The sequence below is a fragment of the Ambystoma mexicanum genome, chromosome 6p (assembly GCF_040938575.1).
Source record: "Ambystoma mexicanum isolate Mex_15411 chromosome 6p, UKY_AmexF1_1, whole genome shotgun sequence".
NCBI lineage: Eukaryota > Metazoa > Chordata > Amphibia > Caudata > Ambystomatidae > Ambystoma > Ambystoma mexicanum.
Window position 1 is genome coordinate 38,542,644 of NC_090935.1, and position 20,493 is coordinate 38,563,136.

General features: G+C 51.4%; 1 protein-coding gene across 1 annotated transcript in view; it reads right to left on the minus strand.

Annotated features, from left to right (window-relative positions):
- Positions 1 to 20,164, minus strand: part of LOC138511178 (dual specificity testis-specific protein kinase 1-like) — a 546,159-nt gene extending 525,995 nt beyond the window's left edge. Inside the window, exon 1 of the mRNA XM_069626684.1 lies at positions 18,658 to 20,164. Coding sequence (XP_069482785.1) covers positions 18,658 to 18,903 — 246 coding nt within the window. The 5' untranslated portion in view covers positions 18,904 to 20,164. The remainder of the gene's footprint in view (positions 1 to 18,657) is intronic.
- Positions 20,165 to 20,493: the final 329 nt, after the last annotated feature.

The following is a 20,493-nucleotide window of genomic DNA, read 5'->3' on the forward strand; positions in this document are numbered from 1 at the left end:
GGAGGGGCCGTAAAGAGGCTGAGGCAGTCACCCATCATCTGGGGGACCCAGGTGGACAGGTAGCAATGAGCGGAGTGAGGAGGGGCAGTAAAGAGGCTGAGGCAGTCACCCATCATCTGGGGGACCCAGGTGGACAGGTAGCAATGAGCGGAGTGAGGAGGGGCCGTAAAGAGGCTGAGGCAGTCACCCATCATCTGGGGGACCCAGGTGGACAGGTAGCAATGAGCGGAGTGAGGAGGGGCCGTAAAGAGGCTGAGGCAGTCACCCATCATCTGGGGGACCCAGGAAGACCGGTAGCAATAAGCGGAGTGAAGGAGGGGCCGTAAAGAGGCTGAGGCAGTAACCCATCATCTGGGGGACCCAGGTGGACAGGTAGCAATGAGGGGGCCGTAAAGAGGCTGCGGCAGTCACCCATCATCTGGGGGACCCAGGTGGACAGGTAGCAATGAGCGGAGTGAAAGGGGGGGGCCCTAAAGAGGCTGAAGCAGTAACCCATCATCTGGGGGACCCAGGTGGACAGGTAGCAATGAGCGGAGTGAAGGAGGGGCCGTAAAGAGGCTGCTGCAGTCACCCATCATCTGGGGGACCCAGGTGGACAGGTAGCAATGAGGGGGCCGTAAAGAGGCTGCGGCAGTCACCCATCATCTGGGGGACCCAGGTGGACAGGTAGCAATGAGCGGAGTGAAAGGGGGGGCCCTAAAGAGGCTGAAGCAGTAACCCATCATCTGGGGGACCCAGGTGGACAGGTAGCAATGAGCGGAGTGAAGGAGGGGCTGTAAAGAGGCTGCGGCAGTCACCCATCATCTGGGGGACCCAGGTGGACAGGTAGCAATGAGCGGAGTGAAAGGGGGGGCCCTAAAGAGGCTGAAGCAGTAACCCATCATCTGGGGGACCCAGGTGGACAGGTAGCAATGAGCGGAGTGAGGAGGGGCCGTAAAGAGGCTGCGGCAGTCACCCATCATCTGGGGGACACAGGTGGACAGGTAGCAATGAGCGGAGTGAAGGAGGGGCCCTAAAGAGGCTGCGGCAGTCACCCATCATCTGGGGGACCCAGGTGGACAGGTAGCAATGAGCGGAGTGAAGGAGGGGCCCTAAAGAGGCTGCTGCAGTCACCCATCATCTGGGGGACCCAGGAAGACCGGTAGCAATGAGCGGAGTGAGGAGGGGCCGTAAAGAGGCTGAGGCAGTAACCCATCATCTGGGGGACCCAGGTGGACAGGTAGCAATGAGGGGGCCGTAAAGAGGCTGCGGCAGTCACCCATCATCTGGGGGACCCAGGTGGACAGGTAGCAATGAGCGGAGTGAAAGGGGGGGCCCTAAAGAGGCTGAAGCAGTAACCCATCATCTGGGGGACCCAGGTGGACAGGTAGCAATGAGCGGAGTGAAGGAGGGGCTGTAAAGAGGCTGCGGCAGTCACCCATCATCTGGGGGACCCAGGTGGACAGGTAGCAATGAGCGGAGTGAAAGGGGGGGCCCTAAAGAGGCTGAAGCAGTAACCCATCATCTGGGGGACCCAGGAAGACCGGTAGCAATGAGCGGAGTGAGGAGGGGCCGTAAAGAGGCTGAGGCAGTAACCCATCATCTGGGGGACCCAGGTGGACAGGTAGCAATGAGGGGGCCGTAAAGAGGCTGCGGCAGTCACCCATCATCTGGGGGACACAGGTGGACAGGTAGCAATGAGCGGAGTGAAGGAGGGGCCCTAAAGAGGCTGCGGCAGTCACCCATCATCTGGGGGACCCAGGTGGACAGGTAGCAATGAGGGGGCCGTAAAGAGGCTGCGGCAGTCACCCATCATCTGGGGGACACAGGTGGACAGGTAGCAATGAGCGGAGTGAAGGAGGGGCCCTAAAGAGGCTGCGGCAGTCACCCATCATCTGGGGGACCCAGGTGGACAGGTAGCAATGAGCGGAGTGAGGAGGGGCTGTAAAGAGGCTGAGGCAGTAACCCATCATCTGGGGGACACAGGTGGACACGTGGCAATGAGCAGAGTGAAGGAGGGGCCGTAAAGAGGCTGCTGCAGTCACCCATCATCTGGGGGACCCAGGTGGACAGGAAGCAATGAGGGGGCCGTAAAGAGGCTGCGGCAGTCACCCATCATCTGGGGGACCCAGGTGGACAGGTAGCAATGAGGGGGCCGTAAAGAGGCTGCGGCAGTAAATCAGCTGGAGACCCAGGTGGACAGGTAGCAATGAGCGGAGTGAAGGAGGGGCTGTAAAGAGGCTGAGGCAGTCACCCATCATCTGGGGGACCCAGGTGGACAGGTAGCAATGAGCGGAGTGAAAGGGGGGGCCCTAAAGAGGCTGAAGCAGTAACCCATCATCTGGGGGACACAGGTGGACACGTGGCAATGAGCAGAGTGAAGGAGGGGCCGTAAAGAGGCTGCTGCAGTCACCCATCATCTGGGGGACCCAGGTGGACAGGAAGCAATGAGGGGGCCGTAAAGAGGCTGCGGCAGTCACCCATCATCTGGGGGACCCAGGTGGACAGGTAGCAATGAGCGGAGTGAAAGGGGGGGCCCTAAAGAGGCTGAAGCAGTAACCCATCATCTGGGGGACCCAGGTGGACAGGTAGCAATGAGGGCGCCGTAAAGAGGCTGCTGCAGTCACCCATCATCTGGGGGACCCAGGTGGACAGGAAGCAATGAGGGGGCCGTAAAGAGGCTGCGGCAGTCACCCATCATCTGGGGGACCCAGGTGGACAGGTAGCAATGAGCGGAGTGAAAGGGGGGGCCCTAAAGAGGCTGAAGCAGTAACCCATCATCTGGGGGACCCAGGTGGACAGGTAGCAATGAGGGCGCCGTAAAGAGGCTGCTGCAGTCACCCATCATCTGGGGGACCCAGGTGGACAGGTAGCAATGAGCGGAGTGAAGGAGGGGCCCTAAAGAGGCTGAGGCAGTAACCCATCATCTGGGGGACCCAGGTGGACAGGTAGCAATGAGCGGAGTGAAGGAGGGGCCCTAAAGAGGCTGAGGCAGTAACCCATCATCTGGGGGACCCAAGAAGACGGGTAGCAATGAGCGGAGTGAAGGAGGGGCCCTAAAGAGGCTGCTGCAGTCACCCATCATCTGGGGGATCCAGGTGGACAGGTAGCAATGAGCGGAGTGAAGGAGGGGCCCTAAAGAGGCTGCTGCAGTCACCCATCATCTGGGGGACCCAGGTGGACAGGAAGCAATGAGCGGAGTGAAGGAGGGGCCGTAAAGAGGCTGCTGCAGTCACCCATCATCTGGGGGACCCAGGTGGACAGGAAGCAATGAGCGGAGTGAAGGAGGGGCCCTAAATAGGCTGCGGCAGTCACCCATCATCTGGGGGACCCAGGTGGACAGGTAGCAATGAGCGGAGTGAAGGAGGGGCCCTAAAGAGACTGAGGCAGTCACCCATCATCTGGGGGACCCAGGTGGACAGGAAGCAATGAGCGGAGTGAGGAGGGGCCCAAAAGAGGCTGAGGCAGTCACCCATCATCCGGGGGACCCAGGTGGACAGGTAGCAATGAGCGGAGTGAGGAGGGGCCCAAAAGAGGCTGCGGCAGTAACCCATCATCTGGGGGACCCAGGTGGACAGGTAGCAATGAGCGGAGTGAAGGAGGGGCCCTAAAGAGACTGAGGCAGTCACCCATCATCTGGGGGATCCAGGTGGACAGGTAGCAATGAGCGGAGTGAAGGAGGCGGCCGTAAAGAGGCTGCAGCAGTAACCCATCATCTGGGGGACCCAGGTGGACAGGTAGCAATGAGCGGAGTGAAAGGGGGGGCCCTAAAGAGGCTGAAGCAGTAACCCATCATCTGGGGGACCCAGGTGGACAGGTAGCAATGAGGGCGCCGTAAAGAGGCTGCTGCAGTCACCCATCATCTGGGGGACCCAGGTGGACAGGAAGCAATGAGCGGAGTGAAGGAGGGGCCCTAAAGAGGCTGAGGCAGTAACCCATCATCTGGGGGACCCAGGTGGACAGGTAGCAATGAGCGGAGTGAGGAGGGGCCCAAAAGAGGCTGAGGCAGTAACCCATCATCTGGGGGACCCAGGTGGACAGGTAGCAATGAGCGGAGTGAGGAGGGGCCCAAAAGAGGCTGCAGCAGTAACCCATCATCTGGGGGACCGAGGTGGTCAGAAGCATTTTGTTAAAGTATGAGATCAGATGTTCATGAGGATAAGCCGGGCGGCCAGGGCAGTGAAGCAATAGGAGTTCTGAAGATTCAGGTTGCGGTCAAACTAAACACCCAAATGGTGAGCCTTGGAAGTTCGGGTAACTAAAGAGTGCAGCACGAGAGGCCTTAAATAAAGTGACAGAGTTTCAGAGGAGAGGAGCATCATCAAGTGAGAACTGGCATATAGGCGGTTTGCGATAAGAGAGGACAGCTCTGGGGTGGAAGATTTGAGGGTAACTGTCAAATAGATGACAGATGCGAGAAGCAAAGGCAGAGAGGAGTCGGCTATCATTAAAAGACATGCATTCCTTACATTATTACATCGCTCAGGCTCACTATACACAGCCAGCCACAATGCCAGACAGACCAGGCTGCTACCCATCAGCTGGTTCCTGTCCCTCCTCGCTGCCCATGCCTCATCATCACCAGAAGAAACATGTCCCTGGACATCAGGAAGGGCGAGCACACCCACACTGGTGTACACTAGCAGTTCAGCGTAGCTTATGCCATCATACCGAGATCAAACAACAGATCTATGTAAGAACATGTGAACTTGGCTAGGTCCTGCCATTAGGAGAAGTGCAGCTGTTACAGCACTTTGACCACATCCTGTGAGGTCAACGGCTCCGCCAGAGCTACAGATTCCAACGGCTCTTTGCATGCAAACCCCAAGACGTGTAGACTTGAGGTGGCCAGCAAATGTTCATAAGTAGCTAATAGCTTGCATCTGGGCAGCAATCTCCGGACAGAGCCAGAGCAAAGGACGGCTTTAAGGCCAGACCAGGAAATTCAAATGCCAACAATATCAAGGACTACTGTAGAAAAGGTGTAATTTAAACCTCCTATCCGCCCCTTCGCTCTTCATACCCACCGCCATCTGTGTACTATTGAAGTCTTCTGTAAAAGGATCTTCCTAAAAGGTGGGTTCTCTGCTCCAAGCACTGCTACCCTGTAAGCAAGCACTAGATCGCAGCATCCATTCTCCCAGCTTTACGATTACATGGACCCACTGAAGCAAAGGTGCACTGGCATGGGTCTTCCCATGCCATCTTGATGCACCATTCGTAGCTGGCATAAACACGAGTTCACCAAGTGACTCGCCTGTAGCTTTTGACGCTGTCCGGGCCATCGTACCGTGCTCCATCGGCTCGCAAGAAGGGTACTGTATTATTGAACGAGGCATCCCCGCAGATGCCATCATGGATGCATACTGTGACGAGGCATCCCAGCAGATGCCATCATGGATGCATACTGGGACGAAGCAGACCCGCAGATGCCTTCATGGATGCATACTGGGGCGAGGCATCCCCGCAGATGCCATCATGGATGCATACTCGGATGAGGCATCCCAGCAGATGCCATCATGGATGCATACTGGGGCGAGGCATCCCAGCAGATGCCATCATGGATGCATACTGGGACGAAGCAGACCCGCAGATGCCTTCATGGATGCATACTGGGGCGAGGCATCCCAGCAGATGCCATCATGGATGCATACTGGGGCGAGGCATCCCCGCAGATGCCATCATGGATGCATACTGGGGCGAGGCATCCCCGCAGATGCCATCATGGATGCATACTGTGACGAGGCATCCCCGCAGATGCCATCATGGATGCATACTGGGGCGAGGCATCCCAGCAGATGCCATCATGGATGCATACTGTGACGAGGCATCCCAGCAGATGCCATCATGGATGCATACTGTGACGAGGCATCCCAGCAGATGCCATCATGGATGCATACTGTGACGAGGCATCCCAGCAGATGCCATCATGGATGCATACTGGGACGAAGCAGACCCGCAGATGCCTTCATGGATGCATACTGGGGCGAGGCATCCCAGCAGATGCCATCATGGATGCATACTGTGACGAGGCATCCCAGCAGATGCCATCATGGATGCATACTGGGGCGAGGCATCCCCGCAGATGCCATCATGGATGCATACTGTGACGAGGCATCCCCGCAGATGCCATCATGGATGCATACTCGGATGAGGCATCCCAGCAGATGCCATCATGGATGCATACTGGGACGAAGCAGACCCGCAGATGCCTTCATGGATGCATACTGTGACGAGGCATCCCAGCAGATGCCATCATGGATGCATACTGGGGCGAGGCATCCCCGCAGATGCCATCATGGATGCATACTGTGACGAGGCATCCCCGCAGATGCCATCATGGATGCATACTCGGATGAGGCATCCCAGCAGATGCCTTCATGGATGCATACTGTGACGAGGCATCCCAGCAGATGCCATCATGGATGCATACTGGGACGAAGCAGACCCGCAGATGCCTTCATGGATGCATACTGGGGCGAGGCATCCCAGCAGATGCCATTATGGATGCATACTCGGTTATGCTACGTCGTTTCTAGCTGAATGCCTTAACATTAGTCCCATGTAGAGACCACATTTAAAACCAGTATTCCGAAGCCACCACCCCTCCTTCAAGGGAGACCAATTAATATGGAAGATTTATGTTAAGGGGACTGGGCTGCAGATGAGGGAAGATCGATGGGTGCAGCCATTAAACCTTTGAGCACCCCTGGACTAACACATACACCCTTGAAAAGAATTCACAATGTGCCACAAGATGTTCATATGTCCACATTTTGGGTGGGCTGGGGGTGGGGGTTAGGGTGGGGGGGGGGGTTAAAATTCAGTAAATCATTCCAGGACACACATTTTTTGACCCAGCACTTTAGGCTCCGGGGCGAGGCATAGACACTCGAAAGGAAGGAGCTTTTCAGCTAGACCCACGGGCAGAGATGTAGACAGGGTAGGGCCAGAAGAGAAGGCCCACCCAAAATGTGTAAATGCCCACTCAGCAGCGCTGTGTGGACATTTACTGATATTTTTGTCAGTTGGGTGGGCCCAACTACATTAGCTTCAGGTCCCATTTGCTAGACAATCCTGGCTACGCCCCTGCTCACGCGTGAAAAGTGCATAAAAGTCAGGCCTCGAGAAGATGAAGCCATCTTCATGGAAGTAGCTATAAGCTGGTTTAATACAACCGCTTCAACCAATAAACAGAAGAACGTATTTAAAGAAACCAGTCTCAGCCTCACAAGATCTTGCCTGGATCAGCCGCAGAGAATCCAAACCTAGGTCGTGAGAGCCACACCCATGAACCTGCAGCTCCTGGTTTTTCTAGTTCACAGACACACTACCAATGGGCAGAGTCCCACCCACCGTGGACCCCTCACAAGATCTTGCCTGGATCAGCCGCAGAGGATCCAAACCTGGGTCACGAGAGCCACAACCATGAACCTGCAGCTCCTACTTATTCTAGCTCACAGACACACTACCAATGGGAAGAGTCCCAAACCCCCACGTGGACCCCCCATACACTGCAGTGGTTTCCACAACAACCTGAACATCATTCCTCCTCATTGTTCTAGGAACAAATACCAAGTGTCATTTTATACAGACCCTAGTTCGCCTCTCCCCTGTCACCCTGTATAAAAATCTCTGCTCTAGTGACAGCCCCACACTGCAGTTTCCTGGTAAACAGGGTTGCCATTGTTACCTTGTAACATGAACAAAGTCCTACTTTCATAATCATTACTATGCTGACATGGCTGCAAGCAGCTGACAGGCAACTCACATAGGTAATCAGTTCTAGAAACAGATAGTGGCCCAAGGCCAGGTTCAGTTGCCAGCGCTCCTGACAAGATCTTCCGTCACGGAGGTAAGTATTTTAACTTCTTTTATTGCGTAGACCCCACAGGCAGCTCCCTCCTCCAGAGTCTCAGATAACTGACCACCGTGGAATGTTGACTCCTAAACCGGCATCAACATTCCACTGGGGCTCTTGCACATTACAACATATCCTCTTCCCTTACATAACAAAAATATTAACTACGTAAACAAAAAAACATCATAATGCACATAACAGGAATAGAACAATGAAACACAACGGTAGCACATCAAACCTAACAGAATGTGTTGCAATGATGCAGGATCATAATCAAAACATTGCATCTTGAAATACACAAATTTGGACATTTAACAAATGTAGTCTCTAAATCTTATGGGGGGGCCCACAACACCTGGGCAGGCGGCTCCCTTCTTGCCCCACATACCGTTGCTGAGCAGGAACATTCCGGCACTCCCCATTCGCAGCTGAACAAGAAGGGCCTGGAACGACCACTTCGTGTTCGCACCTAACCGCTTGTGAATCCACAGGATCATAATCCAGCACTGTTTCCTGGGACTCCAGATTACACTCTGCATCAGAACCTACAGCACACTTGCAGCCATCCACCACCACCCGTCTCTTACTCCACACAGAGCCATCCTCCAATTGTACATGAGCCTTCCCAACCTTAACAACTTTCCTCGAGGGTAAAAACGTACTGTTGCCTTTGTTAACCCTCCTGGGATTTTTTATATGCACATCATCCCCAGGCTTAACAGTCAATTCCTTCCTGAATTTCTGGGAAGAGACCATAGCTTCCTGGCGCGCCAAAATACTGCGATGTATATCCTGCAATTGCACATGACATGGCCCACCACCCCCCATAGCCAAAGTTCTCAAAATTGTACCTGCCTTCCTGCCCCTCATGAGCTCAAATGGAGAGCTCCCCGTAAGCACATTAGGGGTTCTCAGATATGCAGCCAGGTACTGTGTCAACTTCCTGCCAATCCAACCCGTTGGCCAGAGCCAATTGTATGGCCGACTTAATTGTACCATTGGTCCTCTCAACCAATCCATTTGCAGATGGATTGTATAAAGCCGTCCAACAATGGGAAATGGCATGCTGGTCCAAGAATTCTCTCATAGCTCTGGATGTGAACTGCACACCATTATCTGTAGCTAGACAGGCAGGTAATCCTTCACGATCAAATACTTTCCTCAAGAAATCAATAACAGAATCGGTATTGACACTGGTACAAGCCGCCACTTCAATCCACCTAGACGTATAGTCCACCAAAACCAAAAGATATCTACAGTCAGGCTGTAAGCATTCAAAAGGACCCATGATGTCCAAAGCCAATTTGGTCCATACTTGCTCCGGAACCTCTACGGGATGTACTGGTTGGGGATGCAGAACCTTACTTTTATCACTGACAGCACACGCCTGACAGTCTTTCACCGCCTGTTCTACATCCTTGTCCATGGACGGCCACCAGTACTCTTCCCCAAGTCTCCTCTTGGTCAAAGATCGACCCAAATGACCAACATGCGCCAATTACACCATTCAACCTCTTAGACTTACAGGAGGAATTAATCTAAGGCCTCTGGACACACCCCAGAGACCCTCAGCTAATTCATGCAAAACTTGGGCATAGCCTTTCCCTTCAGGTTTGTCTTTAACTGTATGCCAACCTTTGACCAAACCTTCCCTAATCCATTTCAATTCAACATCAGCCTCAGACTCCACATCCCACAACGACTTCTCCACAGCAGAGGCCACATAAGCAACCTGACATCCTTGCAAGTCCTCCTCTTTCACCAACCCTGCCCGACTGTCCGCCTCCCTCACAGGCAAACGGGATAAACAATCCGCCACCACATTAAATTTCTCTGGAAAATATTGCAAAGAGAAATTGTAATCCTGTAACTCTACTGACCACCTCGCAATCCTCAGGGATACTGCCATGACACCTTTAATCGAAAATACTTGCACCAACGGCTTATGTCAGGGGTCCGTCCTGACAATATACGGTATACCCCACAAAAATGTCCTGAAATGTTTTGAGGCCCACAAAACGGCCAAAGTCTCTCTCTCAATTACCGAGTACCTAGTTTCCACATCTCTCAATGTCCTCGAGGCAAAAGCCACTGGCATCCATTCACCATCTACCCATTGTTCTAGCACCGCACCCAAACCCACCTCACTCGCATCCACAGTGAGAACAGTCTTGTTTTTTTGGATCAAATGACTTCAGGCATGGAGCATTTTCCACATCCCTCTTAACACTCTCAAATTCTGCGCCACACTCCTCAGACTACACAAATCGGACAGACTTCCTCATAGCAGAATTGGGCACAAATTTAACATAGTACTCTGCAAGGCCCAGGAAAGCCCTCAGCTGATCTTTGTTGACCGTAGCTGGTGTGTCACTCAATACCTGTACCAGCTCCTTCTTGGGACTCACACCTTGTGAATTAAGAGTATGACCTAAATAGGTAACCTCCTCCACACCTACTTAACACGGTTAATTTCACCGTCAGCCCTCTCTCTTTAAGAATCTGCATGACCTTCCTAACCCTCACATCATGTTCATCCCTGCTCTTGCCCCACACCAGGATGCTGTCTTGAAAATAACTTACTCCCAAACACCCCTCCAAACATCTGTTACATCAACCGCTGGAACACGGCAGAAGCCGAAGCAAGGCCAAATGGCATGCGACAAAATCAGTATGCCCCAAAAGGAGTCACAAATGAAGTCAGAGGCCTAGATTCAATATGCAGGTCAATTTGATGATACGCCGTCGACAGATCAAAAGGTGGAGAAATACTTGGCCTCCCCCAATGTCAACAACAACTCATTAATGTTCGGCAAAGGATGCCGATCCACCCATATGCTGGAATTCAGTCCCCGGAGGTCCACGCACATTCAGATGCTCCCATCACCCTTCTTGACCAAGACCACCGGAAACAACCATTCTGATGACTCGATGGGCTCAATTATTCCCGCCATCTGCAATTTGGTCAATTCTGCTTTCAAGGCCTCCCTCGCTGCTACCGGCACGCCCCTCACTTTGTGTATCTTGGGAACTGCACCCCTCTTCAAGACAATGTGATGGGTAAAGCCTCTGAGCTTACCTAGGGTGTCCGAAAATACCTCGGGAAACTCGCTCATGAGCATTGTTGGGGTAACCATATCGCTCTGCCCCACTCCCTCCCCAACACTGAGAACCAGCACTTCCTCACCAGGATGAATCTGCATTCTTAAAGCTGCCTGCTCATCCCAACACACTAGTGCCCTTTGAAGCCACATACAGTTTACCAGAAGTTTGCCTCCCATTGAAGGAGAAGTTGGACCAACTATACCCCCAGTAGATCAATAGGACTCTGCGCATAAGCAAATGGTTTGATGTCCGGGGCCAACAAATTTGAAACTTACCCAACACTTCCTGATATATTTCAGGAGCCACCAGAGTGTAAGGTGACCCTGAATCCACCAACATATCCACAGGGTGTTGATCCACCAATACCGACACCCAGGGACCCTTCCGCCCACTTCCCTCCACCTGCAATATCACACTCTGACCAGATCCACCTCCTGATGCACCTTCTGGTAACATAGCGAAATCGTCTGTAACCACATTGGCCACCATCTGCCCCTTACACATACGTGCAAAGTGGCCCAGACGCTTACATTTCCTACATTCAACATTGCAAGCCGGACACGACTTAGAATCAGCAGCATGACTGGACCAGCCACAATTTTTGCACCCATCCTTGCTCTTGGACCCCTTACTCCCTTGACCAACCACCAAACCTTTCTTGTTCCTTGGCATTACAGCATGAACCATTTCCCTAGACACATCCCTCTCAGTAACAATTTGCACACTTGTCTTAGAAGCTTCAATTGCTCTGGCAATCTCTAAGACCTTATCTAATGATGGATCACTTTCAATCCACAACCTTTCTTTGATTTTCTGGTTGGATGTCTTCATCATAATTTTGTCTCCGATATGTTCATCCCCATCGCCAGGAAACCCACACGTGGTCATGAGTGCACGTGATGCCGTAACATAAGTATCTATGCTCTCCGTGGAACCTTGCGCCCTAGAAAAGAATTTATATCGCTCTAAAACCACATTAACCCTTTTACCAAAACGCACTTGCAATTTCCTTAAAGCAGTCTCGTAAGCACTTCTAATCATCTCTCCCTCACCGCCCCCTTGAACCATTACATTCTCTCCAGGTAAGTGACGAAAAACCCTCAATCCCTCAGTACCAATACAATTGAGCAATGCAGCCTCCTTTTCGTCATCATTGAACTTTGCACCCCCGGCAGCCCTCAGATACACTTTGAAAGCATCCACCCACTGCTCCCAAGGGGCAGCAGTAGGTTCACCAGGGTTTGGCAAAAAGGCAGGTGGAGGCCTGGCAGCCGTGTGCAACATGTCAAACGAAAATGCCCTGGTCACCAGGCCCGGAACCAGTATTTGCACACTCCTCCTTGAGGCACAAAGATCCTTTTTCTCAAGCACTGCGCAAACTTCTCCACCGACTGTCACCTTGTATATGTGCACCCACACATTGAATGCAGTACTTCCAACCAGAAAGTTGGCTATGGGTGAGTCACATACAATCACTGATACGATGTGTATCCTAGCAATCCAAGGTCATGCGCGATCAAAACTATCCAAGTAACGCACCTTCACCACACCTACCGGTAACTTTTAGCAGCTCCAAGTCTCAACCTCAATGCCGTCGGCTTGTTGAAAATGCACAGCCTGCCAAAATGTGATGTGCAACCAGCAGCACTGCAAGCTTGTTCTGCCCACACACGCGGGCTAAGCTTCCTACCTTATGCAGCCATTGGAGAAACCAGGTCAGTCTACAAAGTTCATCTTTCCACAAACAACTACACTGTACTGCCCTTGCAAAGCCATACAACATAAAACCCACCTGGGGAGAAAAATCCCTCAAACGTAGCGCGAGGGGACAACATGCACTTTACTCCTCTGCCACACATTTTAATTAGTCAACAAACCTCAGCGCTCCTAAGGTCCATCTTGGAGAACCGCGTTCAATCCAGAGGCACAATAAAGACATCAACAATATAGGTACAGTGTGCAGATCTGGGCAGCCAGACCTACGGTCAAAACGTAGACCTCAATGCCACCATTTCCTGGGGGAACCCCATACTGTGTCAACGGGGAGAGCAGAGGACGTCTCCAGTTCTGTATTTACTCCTGAAACAGAATGTATCATGATTGAATTCCACATGAGAAGGTGTGAAAGCCTTTACTGTTTACATTTTAAAATAATAAAATGATGCGCCATTTCTATTTCTGAACGTGTAGGTCTGCTAATCAGAACCCCCCTTTCATAATTCACAATTACAGTAAGCATGTGCCTTTGCTGAGAGTCTCCTAGCATCCCCAGAACCTGCCCTGCTGAGGCTCCAGGACAGGTTCAAAGGTCACATGAGCATTCCTGGCAGCTATTGAACACCAAGTTTTAACAGCAGAGGTGTCTTTTTAATCATGTACACTTCTGATACAAAACATTAAAACTGTGTGCTGGAAGCACGTTAAACAAGCCATGCCTAGTTATGGCATGGTGGCTACTGAGGTCATGCAAGTAGACAGCGACAGCATTTTAATGCAGTATTGTTCTCAAATTGGTGAGCACTGCTCCAACCATGCCGATCACTAGACAGACATTGGAAGGGGGTTAAGTTAGAGTAGACAGATGAGAGGGATAGCTCCAGAGAGCGTTTCCACTATCTTGGATTCTGGTACAGTTCCCTACATTTCCTGCTCCCCATCCCAGGTTCAGTCGACAAAGCACTCTGGCGATGATGTCAGAAAGCAAAGATACTGCAGCCTGAATTGATTTACTTGGCACCAATCTCCTGTATAGATCACCTTTCAGAAGACGAGGAACCCTGCAACTAGTTGATTCATCTCTGGACTCTCAAAAGAAGCATTCACTGGAACTCAGTTGGAAAAAGAAAGCCAACTATCGGGGACCAGAAAAGGCATCTTTTCAATCTGACTTGAGCTGCTGGGAGCCATTGAATCGGACCATCTTGAGCTCTGAATCCATACACAGAGAGCCCAGTCTCTAAACAGACTACTTGATCAACGCGACTAGACCGTCTTGAAGCTGGGTCAATGAGGTGCCTAGAAGCCTGGCCCGACATTGCTGAGCACCCAAGACAAAGTGATGTAAGGTATGTGAAGAGGATCCGCCTCTCTGGTCCCCCTATTCTCGGTCACCCTAACTGTCAGGATTCAAACACTAGCAGAAAAGGTGATGCTAGGAGGACGTTGGCAGCACTCAGAAGACTGATGGGTTAAAATGATCACCAGCAATCAGTTCCCACACCGTCTAATGATACAATTACCACATATTAGCAACGTACATGTCGCGTCCATGCCCCTCGACCTAGGTCTTAGGTTATCTAGTTTTCTACCTATACTACACAAACATGTTAGCCGGCTGCTGTGTCATGGCATGTTAGTACCTAGTAAACGTTTATTTAGTGGTGGCTGCATTAGAAGCATGTAAGGAATAAACAATTATATATAAAACATATGTTTTGAAACATACTGCAGTATGTGCCCGAGCATGGTGGTGGTTCCAAACTGGTTTTATTTTGGGAGGTCCAGGCAGAGACATACAGCGGTGCTACGGTAGCAGGGCTGAGCATTGAGATGGGTTCCAGTCTGGTTTTATTTTGGGAGGTGGAGGCAGAGGAATACAGGGGTGCTACGGTAGCGGGGCTGAGCATAGTGGTGGGTTCCAGTCTGGTTTCATTTTGGGAGGTCCAGGTAGAGGGACACAGGGTTGCTACGGTAGCGGGACGAGCATTGTGATGGGTTCCGGTCTGGTTTCATTTTGGGAGGTCCAGACAGAGACATATAGGGGGTAGTACAGTAGTGGGCAGAGTATTGTGATGGGTTCCGGTCTGGGAGGTCCAGGCAGAGAAGTACAGGGTTGCTACAGTAGCGGGCAGAGCATTGTGATGGGTTCCAGTCTGGTTTCATTTTGGGAGGTCCAGGCAGAGACATACAGCGGTGCTACGGTAGTGGGACGAGCATTGTGATGGGTTCCGGTCTGGTTTCATTTTGGGAGGTCCAGGCAGAGACGTACAGGGGTGCTACGGTAGAGGGGCTGCGCATTGTGATGGGTTCCAGTCTGGTTTCATTTCGGGAGATCCAGGCAGCTACGGTGGCGGGGAGGCCAGCATGTCTCATGGGGGCAGCCTTAATATAGGCGTATGAAGTGGGCACAGGGACACGGAGCGGCAAAGCAAACACACCTGATTTTTATATGTGCAGACCATACCTCTTCCAGCATTTAACAGGTCAGATGCAATGTGAATGCATATGTTTTACACCTTGGCTGCCAACGTTCAGTCGCTAGTTTATCTGCAAATAGCATTTCCACAAAAGTCCAAAAGGACATTACCAGTGAACTAGAGCAAACATCAAACGGAAAGAGCACGGACAGAAGCAGCAAGGAATCTGCAAGGACTCCATGGGTTTGCTCCGATTCTGCTCTGCATCACAGCTGTAGACCCAAAAAAGGGCTGAAGCAGGACCAGAAAAATAAACAAGACCCCACACACCGCCAATTCCCTTTGAACTACGCCCTCCGCTCAGACTCCACCTGCAGTGGAGGGTGCGTGTAGCCTTCCTTCTCTTCACAGAGCTCCCAGCCATGGGACTCTAGCGTGTTAAGTATGTCACATGGTATAAGTTGCCTACAGAAGAGCTGCACTTAAACACTGGTTGTCCCGGATGCCTCAGGCTGGATGTGGTTAGGTCTGCTGGAATAGAGGGTTATTCTGCTACTTCCTGAACATGGGGTATCTAGTTCCTACTCAAAATCAACCCTAACAATTTGGGACCCGCCATGGCTTACCAAACCAACAGGCTCCAACATTTGGACCCCACCGCAGAACAGACGCAAGATTGAGCAAATGTGAAAAAACGCGCCTCCGCAACACCCCTTTCACATTTTGAAACGTCAATTGTTTATATTCCAATTACTAATGGTTCCTGGAAATGAGGTATTCGTCCACATGTGGTAGCTTCACACTGTTTAGCTGGGCTCCCCTGGATGTTCTATAAACGAGTGCCAAAGAGAAGAACCTTTACAGAAGATGCTTCGCAGGCGCTGCATCGCAAGATGGGAGTTAGTGTAATGATAAAAGGACTGGACCATTAACAGAAGATTTGACAGGTGTCCCTGTTCAACCTGAGCTACATCCCTATGGTGCTAACTTGAAGTTGCACCTAATGCGATATCCATCGTAGAACTCGAAACATCTCAATGCAATTATTCAATGTTAAAACAGCAAATCTTGTGCGTTTATTGAAAGTGCGATAAGAGCCTGCCAAAACGGGTTTCAACTGTTAATGGCCTTCTTCAGGGCAATGTGGCTCATGTCGGACGACTTCCATATGCTTAGAGATAGCATTTACAACCAAACCTAACCTGATGTGTCTTAGTTGAATTTGAAAAACATCAATGCAGAAATATATCGAGTAGATACCACAGATTCTTACATGACATTTCATAACCAATATGTACAGGTGGATTAAGATCTGTATTCCTAATGGAACAAGGCTGTGTTCTGCGTGTGTAGGGAGTTTAATTAGAAAGATGCTTCGCAGGCGTTTCATCTCAAAGCAGGAGTTAGTGTAGTGAGCTTTGCAGACATTCCATCACAAGTTGGGAGTTCGTATAATGATAAAGGGCCGACTGTCTTTACAGATGATGGTTTCCGGCGTTCAATGACAAGATGGGAGTTGACGTAACGATGAAGAGTGCCCCAGTATCGGGAGGGCTGTGAGAGCTCATGCATACACAAAGCATGCAGGCCGCCTCGCAAAGCGATCATCATAAACTATATTTATACACAACACACCAAGCCATCCTAGCCGTGCCCTCTGGTTCCCCCTCGGAGAAGACCTGCTCCTTACCTTCTAGGATAAGAAGACCACCACGTGCCCACTTGACAGTGCCAGGAATCCCTCTGCTGCAGACCCAGAGCATTCAAGTTACTGTCTGAGGCAGTGCTGCAAGTGCATCCCAAACAGCTCTATATTCCCTCAAGCCAAGGATACAAAACTTGACACATCTTCCCTACCCGAGGTTCTCTGAGGAAATTCAGGGCTAGAAATGGTAGATGGCACCAGATAAACTAAAGCTACGGTCGTTCCAGAAGAGAAAAACCCAGAGTGAAGTGAACAAAAGCCATCTCTCTCACAGACTCCATTCCCACACGCACCTCCAAATGTCCCATCACTCACACCATCATGCTTGGTCCAAGAGATTGTGCCAAGACTTCAGGACACAGCAACGCTATACACCTCAGGCTCGGTAGACCAGAAGTATCAGCCGGAGAACGATGAGCCTCACATTAAAGATATGCCCCTTTTAATCCAGGTGACCAGCTTTATGTAGGTAGAGCATGGAATGACCAGAATGCTAAACATGTCAATTTCTAATTACACAGACCTACGGATGCAGACGTTGCCATGAGAAAAATCAGCCTGCCTGGGCTCACCACAAGCCCTTTAAAAACATCTTCTCTTGGCCATGAGGCAGGACTAAAGTGGAAGCCAGAGTGCAGCAACCCCCCTATTCTGTAGCACATCCTTATAATCAATGCCACTCACTATTCCCCTCAGCAAGTTACTTCCCACTAAGACTAGAGATGGGTCGCATCGTGGAATAATGACCCACCCCCAAAGTTAAGGCCTGGGATCCTCCATCACCCTTCCCAAAGTCTAGCGGTCTACAAGCACATAGTGGTAATAACAATTTAACTTTTACAGTAGGGTTAATGTAGCAAAAATCCTTGGCAACATAAGTAAAAGGACAAACGTGTTAGTAAGTGATATACAGTAGTGTTGGTTATCTTTATAGAAGTATTTTAAGGCTGGTTGTAAGGGGCTGATTTGAACATGTGCGGCCATTATGTTTGAAATGAAACCATCGCTATACAACCGTAGTAAAATGTTCTAGCTTTTACTTCAGTGTGCAAGGCTCAAACTGGCCAAGAAGGAAATTCCTGAAGAGCATGCCAAGCTAGCTAGTTTAGTTGATTTACTTATATAGCGCGCCTGGCTAGGGTGGGCCCTTTTCTTTGGTCACCGCAGGCCGGATTTTAACTAAGTGGGCCAATTTGATGACCATTTACAACCCATTTTATCAACAACAAAAAAAAATCTTCCCTTGGGATGTTACTCAAACAGTCTGTCACAAAAGAAAAGCATTGCCATGTGCAGCAGTGGGACACTTTTGCATTGCTGCCAAAGCCAACTATGTCCCAATACCACAATGTTGGTGAGTTAAATTGGCAGATGAAAAAAATCAGAGGGGTGTGTCCTGCGAAAAAAAAGACGGCATTGAATCTTGTAAGCAAAGAAACACGTTCTGCATATGAGGTCAGAGAAATGCAGTCAATAAGAGTAGCTTTTGGCTGGATTATAGTTGATTCAGAAGAATAGGCGAATAATGACTCCCACATGCTGATGAGAACAAACAGCAAACACATACATGAAGGTTTATAAACAAATCATATATTGCTTTCAAATATTCAATCAACAATTGAAAATTATTGAACATCTTTTCTATTTGGAAAAAATATAGTATACAACTTTTCATCAATAAATATGGTTGTTGACAATTCAATAGCTTCAGAAGTCCTGCTGTCATTGGCGAAGGAGGGATTAAAGGCACTTACAGTGGCATGTTCTTGCTTGAAAAATGACAGTAAATAATAAGACCTCGCTTTAAGATATGTATTTCTATCCAGAGGGGTAGCAAGAACGCCCGCACTTCAAATGCCCACCGGGCTTACCTTGAAGACTTCGGAGAAGAATCCGGAGCCAATTTTCTCACAGTAGAAGTCGTCGATGCGGGCAAGGGTCGACACGGCACTCCGCAGGGCCCTGTACGACGAAGGCCGCAGGCGACCATATCCATGCCCAGAAGGGATCAACCCTGGTCCTGCGGCTCCACCGGTTGGCTCTCCTTCAGGGTCATCCAGTCTGTCCACACGGAGAGCCAACCCTGTCCGTTTCTCCGGGGCCTTATCCAACTCCATTTCAATAAAGCCAAGTAACTCCACTGCCTATTACATCCTCTGTCGTGCCAGCTCTACTCCTTCCACCGTTGGCATCTTGCCACATACAGAGATCCGCTTAGAGCAATCCCTTTCACCAAAACAGGTAATCCGGGGAGAGGAACCTGCAGGCCCTACCTTGTGCTTGGGAAAGATCAGACCACCTGGTCTTCCACACTAGGACGCGTGCTTACAGATAGTACGAGAGTCATGGGACCACCAGTCCCCGAGCTCACATCGCCTGGTCTGCTGAGATGGGCCAAGCTCAACAAGCGGCGGGAAGGCCAGGGCCCGACTGGGCTCATGGCTCGGCCCAGGGAACGACAGGCGCAGGCTCTTAGGGGAGGAGTGAAAATGAGGACTTTGTTGGCAACTTAAAGCTTAGGTGCTGCAGGGCCACCGGCTGCAAGTAGGGAGTTAAAGTACTGCGAGGGCAGCCAGGCCGCTCCAGACCTTCAGCGTGGATATGTGGCCCAGATCCAACATAAAGGGGTGCCTCTATCTCTGCAGAGGTGGTGGGGGGGGTAATTCCCTGAAGGAGGAGGGGGCTTCCTTAGATGTTGCTCTGGGTTGTTGGATGGCAGGGAAATTCCTCAGAGGAGGGAAGGCATCTTCTAGCAATTTTTTTTGGGGGGGTGCCTCTGCGGGATGAGCAGTGGGGGCCTTTCAGAGATGGTGTTCGACTTTAAGGGTAGAACAGTTCTTTGGAAAGGGGGTGGTTCTTAGAGGGGGTAGGGGGGCCTGTTTCTGGAGAGCTTATTTCTCAGGGGCAGCTTTCAGGATTAGGAGGCAGTTCTGGGGATGGGTGGCAGCTCCCATGTGGGGGGGGGGGTGGGGGTGTAGCCCAGAGAGTAGGGCAGGTCTGCTCGAGGCATAGGAGGGGGGTGGGGGGTGCCCCACAGCGAGCAGGGCCCGAGGTGTGGGGGCAGCTGTCAGGGGGTGGGGCAGTTCTCTTGCGGGAGTCCCCTCTCGGGGGACTGAGCAGTAATGAGAGCTAGTTGTCAGGCAGTACGGCGGTGGCAGGCCTGGCAGTCCCTCTGCGATCACCCTGCTTCCTCCGGGACCAGAGACTCGGCTCCCGCCGCGACGGCGCCCTCCTGTCCCCGTGGGCGACCTCTCTGCGACTGGCGGCCCGTCTCCCGGGCCGAGGCCTCGCGCTCGGCTCTAGAATGCGCAGCTCCGGTGGAAAGCACAGCGCGCCGTCCGCCCCCTCCGCCTGTCACTGCGGACTGAGGAGGCCCGGCCGAGTGGGCGGAGCCGCATCGTGGGGGCGTGGCCAGCGGAAGTGCGGGGTGGGGGCTCGCGTACAGGGGCGGGGACGAATTAGGCACGCGTGCATTCGAACGCAAGCGTCTGCGTGCAGGAGGAAGGAGGCGCGAGTTAATGCGTGGGGGCGGGGAAGCAGGAGGAGCGGCATCAGACTCCGCCTATCACTGCATTTTGATGAAAAAGAAGGCAGGACCAAAGCCCGTCGAGGGGCGTGGCGTTAGGGAAGGGGGCGGAAGTTGTTTTGAAAGAAGGGTGGGGCTTAAAGGGACAGCACTCGCCTGTTTGTTTACTTTCCGGAAAGTG